At 37.8% G+C, this 9,849-nt stretch overlaps 1 protein-coding gene across 1 annotated transcript; it reads left to right on the plus strand.

The window, feature by feature from the left end:
* Positions 1–266: 266 nt before the first annotated feature.
* On the plus strand, positions 267–9,032 carry LOC101174726 (protein phosphatase 1K, mitochondrial). The gene is made up of 7 exons (XM_004065921.4): positions 267–408; positions 1,200–1,677; positions 2,369–2,469; positions 4,567–4,732; positions 5,199–5,343; positions 5,613–5,747; positions 7,437–9,032. The coding sequence occupies exons 2-7, from the start codon at positions 1,229–1,231 to the stop codon at positions 7,566–7,568; spliced, it is 1,128 nt and encodes a 375-aa protein (XP_004065969.1). The 5' UTR covers positions 267–408; positions 1,200–1,228; the 3' UTR covers positions 7,569–9,032.
* The last annotated feature ends 817 nt before the right edge of the window (positions 9,033–9,849 follow it).

A 9,849-nucleotide genomic window follows, 5' to 3' on the forward strand; every position in this document is an offset into this window, starting at 1 on the left:
TATGAGAGATTTATTGGTTGATTGTGTATTTGCATGAGGTCATATTTATTTATTTATTTAAATATTTATTTATTTAATTATGAACAGTATAGGACTCCATAATAGACAGTAAGTAACGCTTAAGCTCTGAAGCCACAAGGCCATTTTTTCAATCTCGATGTTTCCAAGAGAACTGCTCTGTCTGATTGGTTCAGCCAACTGTCAATAACCCTTCAAATGACCTATCCTAAGCTTTGTTTATGGGGCGTGAAACCAGGTGCGCGCTGATTGGTCACTCAACACCACGGCCCCAAGTGAGTTGATAACGTCGGAGAGTCAACTGCTTGTAAATGCTTTTGGTAATTCGGCGAATTCCTCATTTATTGCAGAAACTTCTCAAAGGATTCGAGCACAAAGGTCATAATTAGGGTATGTTTGAAAATATGGTTCAACAATTTTTTACACACTTGTTAGAAAAGGCCTCGCAAATGGGCGAAAACCGCCCACATCTTTAGCCGAAACTATCCACCTAGCTAGCTTTTCAATTATGCAATGCTAATATGTTCTTAGGAGACAAACAGTGGTGATTTTTCTGTTTTATAATGTAATAACTAGTCAATTTTAGTGTTCTCCCCCAGGATCTTTTGCAATTACGGATTCATTTTAACATAAAGTATACCTTTACTGGTTCGGGCTCGGGCAGCTAGCTTGATTGTCAACAATAGCATCATTTGTTACGTTGTTGGTATTTTTACGGGCGACTGATGCAATAAGTTCTCAGCATTACGAAGCACAGGTTTTTAAAATGCAGAACTCCATAAACTATCAGTTCGATATAATTGAATTTTTGTTTTTAAGTAATTACATATAAGGTTTTGAGTTGATAGATTAATTTTAAAAAGGATTAATTGATGTTAAATAATTGATGTTCGCATTTATAATTATGTGATAGAACCATTTAGCAACTGAAAAAGTGATGCACATGCAAAGAAAGTAAATCTAGATTTTTTTTTTTTAAAGTTGCTTTTTTCACATACATGAATCCTTTGATATATTTGCTAAATGTAAATATTGGATCTGGGGGGAAACAGAAATTAATTATTTAATCATCTCTGATCTCCACTGCCCAATTTACATGGACAATGCTAAATCTATTTAACTGATTATTATGTATTTACTTTCTGTCTCTGTTCAGTTAGAATGTTTTGTTTTGTTTTCAGTGTGGACATCTTTGCATCCTGTTGTGGTGATGTCCTGTACCTGTCTTGCGCGCCTGACCAGGTGCAGTGGTCTTGTACAGAAGACTGTGGTCCCGCTGCTTTTCCAGCAAGGAAACTTTCCAGAGCTGACGCACTTTGATAGGAAACTTTTTGGACAGTCGAGGAGACAGTACAGCAGCTCGCGCTTTGATCCAGACAGCAGCGGCCGTCCTACCACTTGGGATTCGTTTGGCATCTGGGACGATCGTATTGATGAGCCTATACTGCTTCCTCCCAGCATCCGTTACGGCAAAATCATTCCCAATGTTAACTTGATGAAGGTCGGCTGTGCCTCCCTCATTGGACAGCGCAAAGAGAATGAAGACCGCTTCCAGGTGTCCCAAATGACTGATAACATTCACTACTTTGCTGTTTTCGATGGACATGGTGGATCAGAGGCAGCTGATTTCTGTGAAAAATACATGGAGAAATTCATCAAGTAAGGAAACAGCATGACTTGGGAAGTATTATATTCTACTTAAGATATTTATATTGAGCAAGCTGGTATTTACAGGGATGTTCGAGAGAAGCTTGTCTATGGTGTGGGTGGGAGAGGAAATTATAATAAAAAATAAATCTTGTTTTTTTTTTTATATTTACTCAAAGTAAAGGTATGTTTATAGCTTCCTTATAATGATATTGACAGAGGCGTGGCTGCCCCTACGGCCCCTCTATCACCGAGACATTCATACATATTCCCACACCAGTGGACCCACACTGAAGGCGTTGTGTTCAAGAATACAACGACCGTTGACTGGGGGAGCGGGGATCGAACAGCCAATCCTTCCATCATTGGCCGAAACGGCTCAACCGCCTAAGTCACAGCAAGAAGTGTACTAAAAGATTATTTAAAAATATACTTTTTGTTGCACTGGATAAAGCATTTGTTAGTTGCATTTTAGTATTCTGTCATGCTGCTATTTGGTTCAGCTTGAATCTCCTCAAATCAATCATTTTGTTTGATTATCCTCTGTGTGGATTTTCATGGGGTTTCATAATAGTTCATTGTTGTTAAATTCTGAAGAGATTTTACTTTCTGTTAAAGAGGCACAAGAGGTGCAATTTTAGTTTCATGAACCGCCATCTTTAGATGCTATGCCTAATGTTTACCTTCCTCTGTCTTATTTCAGGAGTTTCCTGGCAGAGGAAGACAATTTGGAGACGGTTTTATCAAAAGCCTTCCTTGAAATAGACAAAGCTTTTGCAAAGCACTTGCACTTCTTTCCAAATGGTAGGTTCTGTCATTTTGATTCTTTTTTCATGTCATTTGGCATTTGAGTCTAGTCTTAAATCTGATGCACCTATCTTAGGTTTTGAATTTTCCATCTGACACGACATGGGCACTTTAGGCCACAGGTCTGTCTTTTCATGCAAGGTTTCCATTTAAAGTCTTGCAGACATTAGCGCAAGGCATTTTTTAAAATTCAAATATAGATATGTGTGCACACATGATGATAGAAAATGAAAGGGAAAACTTTATTACAAAAAAGAGAGCTATTTGTTGAACCAGAGGAATTATAGCTAATGTAAAGCTTGGTTTAATTTAATGATTTCTGATCATGTCCTTCCTTCTACTTGTTATTTTGTTTTTTACTATCACTGTCAATGTAATTGTTATGGTTAAAATTAAGTATCCTGAAAAAAATAATCCAAAAGATGTTTAAAACACTAATTTACACGTTTGCCTTAATAGTTTACCAAACCGTCATTTGGCCTGAGTAAGTTTGTGTACATTTGCTAGCAAGCATAGCTCTTGTGTGGCCACGCCAAGGCCACGCTGTGTGAAATGTTCCAATATGCCTGTATGTGTGTGTGTGCATGTTATCTACGACAGCTGCAGACCCAGCTCAGAGCTGGAGCCCCTTGGTACCAGTGTGGATGACGAGAGGCTAGATATTGAAGGAGAGTCCAGCGGGTCCTAAATCCTGGACTACTGGAAGGTTCCCCTTTCTTTCTCTCAATCCTCTCTTCTTTTCTTTTTTCTTCTCAAAAGCAAATGCAAACAAGTGACAAGTTGAATGGGATCTACAGGTGTTGTCAGTGACAACAGGACTAAGATATAAACTCATGGACAGATACTTCAGAACTTACAGTGGTTAAACAGATTCTATAGATTAAAAACCAAAAATAAATTAAGCCGTACTAGTATAAATGACTGTGTTTATAGTAGGGATGCAATGATCCGCTTTCCCATCAATTCCATTCAAACCTTAAGTTTTGGGTCACTTTTTTTTCAGGATGTCATTTGTATATTACAAAACGACAACAAAAAAGAAAAATCTTTTTTTATATGCTACTACTATGGGAGTAACAAGTTTACTACGCCTGGTGTAATGTAATAATCCAAAAAAATAATAAATCCTTCAATTTAGCACATCTTAAATGTAACCCTGTATAAATGAAGGGAGGCAATGATTCATTTCCCCATGATTTGGTTTAATGGCGTAACATGCGATCTGGTTTTAAACCCAGAATTCTGGCTTTTAAAAGACTGGGAAAGTTAAACATCTTCCTAAAGAAGAAAGGAGAGAACTTAGAGTATCAGCATGTTGTAAAAGCCCACTGATTTGTCAAACAGTAGAGCTTGGTGTTGCTTAGATCATTTACATAAAACCAGACTTCCACATATCCAGTCTCAAGACGACCCAAGAGTTAAATTATTTACACTTGTTACGAACTAAATCGGTCAAAATCACTTGAGCTAGATCAACTCATCTTTAGTTTATTTTGTAATGTCCTATGTAGCGGCCAACACATCGAACAAAACCGTTTTGAAGGAATTGCCACCATGGATGGGGGGGGATTTTGGCGACTTGAGAACTCCAGCAGAACCAGAACAAAACCCATGTTTTTCTATTTATATAAATTTATATATCTTCTCATGACTAAAAACAAACTGTTAACTTGCTTTATAATCCTTATGATTTGTAGTTTTATGGCAAAAATATTTAAAAATACCATTTTATACCTTTTTTTTAAACATTTTATTTATGGGCTAGTGGTAGATTGTGCCAGCCCACCCAGTAATTGTTTTTTTTATATATATATATATATTGGTTCCAATGAAGTTGAACTTTAGACTAAGCTGGTGTACATTTTGCTTTAATGTCTCGTCTATTCTGCATGTTGTTTCACTGTGGAATCTCTAGTTTAAGTCTTCTATAGGTATTTACAACCATGTGTTCATTTTTTTTTATTTTAGTGTATGAATGTGAGGATATGCACAAATGTGACAGTTGTCTTATTGTGTGGTCATTTCTGATCTTTGGTTTGTTTTTGTTTTCTTTTTTCTTTTATTCCTTTAACGGTTCGTCTGATGTCTTTGTAGGGCCGGGGTTGAATTCAGGGAGCACTGCCACTGTGGCTCTGTTGAGGGACGGCATCGAACTGGTGGTTGCTAGTGTGGGGGACAGCCGCGCCATGTTGTGCCGAAAGGGCAAAGCCGTTAAACTCACAGTAGATCACACTCCAGAGAGAAAGGATGAGAAAGAAAGGTACCGGTGTGAAATTGCTGCATGTACTGTCACATTTGGAGATAACAGAGAAACTTTGTGAATCATCAGAATGAGTCCAACTATTGCGCGTTCGTGTTTGCTGTACTTTATTGTATCACTGTACTGTCAGGGCATACATAAAGCCAGCAGATCTACATCAGGAATAACAAAAAAAACACAAACTTTTGAGGATGACAACACAAAAAAATCCCGAAATAGTTACCATTTTGACCTGAGCTCATCTATAATAAACTATAAGAGCCTTTTTTATGTCCTATGTGTTCACTTCACTGTTGGTTGGAACAGTGTTGTACTGGAAGATGCTTTTATCAAAGATGACACAAACGTTTCACTCTGCAGAAGCAGAGACTGTTTTAATAGTCGACATAAGGAGGGCATTTGAAAAACCCTCATGGTAATTATCTACCCCTCCCCTCTTTGTTTCTGCATTTGCATTGACCTACAGGATAAAAAGGAGCGGGGGTTTTATTACGTGGAACAGTCTGGGACAGCCCAACGTGAATGGCAGGTTGGCAATGACCCGCAGCATCGGAGACTTGGATTTGAAAAAGATGGGAGTCATTGCGGAGCCTGAGACCAAAAGAATCTTGGTAAGTTTAAAAATGCAAAAGCTGGCGGGTTTTTAAGAGATCCTAAAAATAAGTTATCAGTGAATATAATGATCCACCACTGCTTTATCTACTGATATGCTTGTACTGAAACAGTCTACTTCTAATTATTTATATGAAGACAGTAAAACACTAAAAACATCTTCAAATGTATCTAGCTTGATTTTTGATTTTTAAAATAAGACAATTTACCCTTTGAGCTATCATCTCCTCTAAATTGTGTTTGTTTTGGGTTTTCTTTTTTCCACCAGTTACATCATGTCCACGACTCTTTCCTGGCGCTGACTACGGATGGCGTTAACTTCATAATGAACAGCCAGGAGATCTGCAGTATTATTGGCCAATGCCATGACCCTAAAGAGGCCGCTCAGAGAATTTCTGATCAGGTAAAACATCTCAGAGGATTTTATAATTGTGTGTAGAATTAAAAAAAAAACCTGGGGTTGGCACATTTGCAGGAAGACTGGTATATTGCTATATATCTGGTTAGTTTTTCATACATCTTCCATATGAATTCCAGTATAGTACCCTCCCTTTGCATCTGTATTTTCATGCAGTGGTCCCCAGTACCCGGGTCGGGGACCGGTACTGATCTGCGGGACAGTTGTTACCACACATCCGGCTCATTCGGGACACATGTCCGGTCACTCACTCAGTCAAACGTCAAAAATCCATCCACTACTATCTCAAAGTATCTGTGGCAACCGTTAAATTGAAACCCCCAAGCTGACAAAGTTAATCACAAACAAAAGTATTTGGAAAGTTGCTTTAAGCAGAAAAGAGCCAGCAAGGAAACAAAAGAAGAGTCTTCCACTTCAAAATAAAAGAAAACCCAGGAGTCTTCCTTCTACTCCAAATATGGATTTATTGTGACAGTTGTTCCCAAATAATATAGTCATAATTCATCATATTCAGCAGCTGGCTACTTGATGTTATGAGGATGCTGCTAATAAAGTTGCTCAAACCGTGAACTCACGCTTAGTATTAAATTTAGAAAATACCAGTTGTTTTTTTTTTTGTATTTATCCATCCCTCTTTAAAGTTGAATGAAGCTGAAGCTTGGTAAGAGAAAATCTAAAACACATTTTAATGGTTCCTACACAGTGTCCAATACCAGTGTACCAATAAAGTTTAAAGCTGGAGATATTTTACAGAGGATGAAGATTTAGGCAGCATCCGAATTCTTCCCCGACCCCTCCGGCTTCTCCTTACCCCAACATTTAGCCCTCCAAAAGGAGAGTCATGGAATAACTGTCTTCGAATTCTGACGTTATTGCCAGTCGATGATGTCATCAGTAGTCGCCGGGCAGCTACATTGGCGTGGAGCTAAAAACAAAAACTATTTCGGACGACCGTACACCTCCAGAATCCCCTAAGATTGGAGGGGTAGGGCAAGAATTGGGATTCGGCCAAACTTTACCCTCAAAAGTTAATGGAAAAGTGTCTGAAGTGAAGTTGAAGTGAAAGTTTAATACCAGAGTTCCTCATTGTTGCCAGACTGCATTCCATCAACATGGGGGCCAGCAGACACGTCCTGACAAAACACAGGAAATCCCAGCTCTCTTGCTTATCTGCCCACCTAGAAGTGACTGCAGCACTGACCTGTAAAATCCAGGTCTGCAGGATACTATCTGCACATAGAAATGGGTTTTCCTTTTAGATTGATTTACCGTATGTTTTAGAGTAATGCTTGTTTATGCTTTTTCTAAGAAACTAAAGTACTCCAGTCCATACTTTCTCAGCTACTAATTTTGTAAACGTGGGGTCATTTTCCACTTATCTATCTTAATGGTATTAAGATAGATCTGTTTAATATCTCCTACAATGATAACAATCCATTATGTGAGCAAACTCATGAGTTGAATCTTGGCAAAAAACAGATTCCCAACTGTCATTCATGTCACAAATCCATCTCTTCTATTTTTGAACGATAAGTCATGTTAGTTCAGGTGCATGACCCATTTCCTCCTCATTAATGAATTAGCAGCTAACCATGTGCCACAGATCCACAGAAGTGTTGGATTAGTTTCAACAATCTCTTCTCACATCCATTGCCATTTTTCTTTCTCTGCTAGGCTCTACATTACGGTTCAGAGGACAACAGCACAATCATTGTGGTGCCCTTTGGAGCGTGGGGGAAACACAGGAGCTCCGACACGCATTTCTCCTTCAGCAGAAGCTTCGTGTCCAGCGGTCGCTGGGCGTAGTCGGAGCCAGTGCTCTGTTCTGTGGACCCAACTATTGCGTGCAATACTATCTGTGCCCTTAAACAGTAGATCCCGATGGCTAGAAAATGTTGGGAAGAGCAGTGTGATGTTGGCTTCTGTCAAGTAGGAGGCAGCACATTCATAATTTGCACCAAAAAGCCCTCTTTTTTTTCTGCAAGATAATGACCCTATAGAGGCTAAAAGCTAATATTTTTAAAAGTAAATAAAAGTTTGCAGCAATACTTTGTATCCTTTTTAAGGTGGCCAATTGGGTTTAATATTCCTGATGCCTGTTAGCTGTTGCAAACAGTTGGCAGCGCTTGATCTTGAAAACTTGATAATCATTAAATAAAATGTGGTATATTGGATCCCACTATGCAAAAAGGAAATATTACGTATATATAGCATAAACATATTTTTGTGACTTGATGCCAATTTACATAAATATATGTCTAAACGTGTTTCTAAAGTATCAAAATTTTGCGGATCACGTACACCCAAACACAGCTCTGAAGCGTTAGCTTTGCTATTATTAGCATCACTGAAAATGTTCACAGTCTTTAAGGAGTTGGACAAATGCATGTCTTTATTGTCATGCACTTTACTTTTGAGTGAAAAGAGCATTTGAGAAGCTTGGGTGAACATCTACACAAACTACATCTTTGGATATCATCCTTTTAGGAGACATTTTGAGTATCTGCATCAAACTGACGGCCACCTTGGGGATCCAAAGTGTTCAGGGTACTGAAATGTACAAAGTATGTATTTAAAAAAACATTTAGTTATACCTACATTTTGTAAAATGAATGTTTTTGTTTAACACCTTAGTTGAATCTGTAAATCTAAGTATTCTTTTCATACTGTAAGCCTTTGAATAGGTGGATGTTTGGTGCAAAGCTTAAGGATTTTAAAATCTAACAGCTTTTTCCTCATTTCTACAATCTCTGTCACTCTGTCAGAACAAAGCAATCGTAATGCAACACTATTTTATGAGCCATGAATGACTGTGAATGTTTTCTTTTCAGATTTGCAAGACAAACTGGTAATTAACTGTATATAGTCCTGACCGGTCCAATGTAAGTCGAAGCATTTTCCAGTACAAGGAAGACTTTGAGCCGTTTGATGGACTGTCCAGTTAGTATTTTCCCATGTTCTGTTCATTTTAAAAAATTCCCTTCTTTATATTTATAGGCGTTGTTTTGATGATAATCGTTGCAGATTTTGCAAAACAATTCTTTTGCTTTTTGGGGGGCATATTATTATTGAATTACATCTTAAATGAGACGTTGTAATTATACTTATACCAGCATTGTACATAAATAATATTTCACTGTGTGAATATTTTACTGTAACACCTTGCAGTTATCTCTCCTTTGTGCTATTGGAGTGTGATGTTATCTTTGTTGATTGAGTATTTTTGGGTGTAAATTATCAAAATAAAATAAAGATATTGTTTCAATGTTATATATTTGTTATGAATTACTTTAGTCTAAAATCAAAATCATTTGCTTTTATTCTTAGAATAATGTGGTTTCACTCGATTTGCTGTTTATTAACAGGCCAATCCAAATTATTATGCAAGTGGTATTTTTCTAAACACTGTGCAAATGACAGCATCATTTTGAAGTTACTAACAGTATATATTAAATGTTATTAAACAAACTCCTTAAAGTGAACATTAATACGCACCACTGAGTTCCACAACATTTTATAGATTATGCAGAACTAAAAATGGTCATTTGTTGTATTACCCAAACATTTTAGGTCATATTCACTAAAATCAAGGACTATTAAAATCATGAGCATTTTAAAATGTCAAGTTATATTTGAACATAGGACCCCTTATTTTGCAGCAGCTTCACAACTCTTGCATCCATTGAACTTGAGTTTTGGGGAGTTTTCTGGGGAGTTTCTGCTTGAACTTCTTTGCAGGATGTCAGAATAGCCTCCCAGAGCTGCTGTTTGGATGTAAACTGCCTCCCACCCTTGTAGGTATTTTGCTTGAGCATGCTCTAATCTAAGGGTTCTTAATAGGGTTGAGGTCAGAGGAGGATGGGGGCCACACCATCAGTTTATCTCCTTTTATGCCCATAGTAGCCAGTGATGCAGAGATATTCCTTACAGCACGAGATTTTGCATTGTCATGCTTGAAGATGATTTTGTTACAAAAAGCACCGCTCTCCTTTTCCTACCTTTGAAGAAAGGGGTCAGTCCGAAACTCCACCTACTTCTCAGAGGTCATTTTCACATCTTCAGGGATCCTAAAGGGGGCCAAGCACCT

The sequence above is a fragment of the Oryzias latipes genome, chromosome 1 (genome assembly GCF_002234675.1).
Source record: "Oryzias latipes chromosome 1, ASM223467v1".
NCBI classification, from domain to species: Eukaryota; Metazoa; Chordata; class Actinopteri; order Beloniformes; family Adrianichthyidae; genus Oryzias; species Oryzias latipes.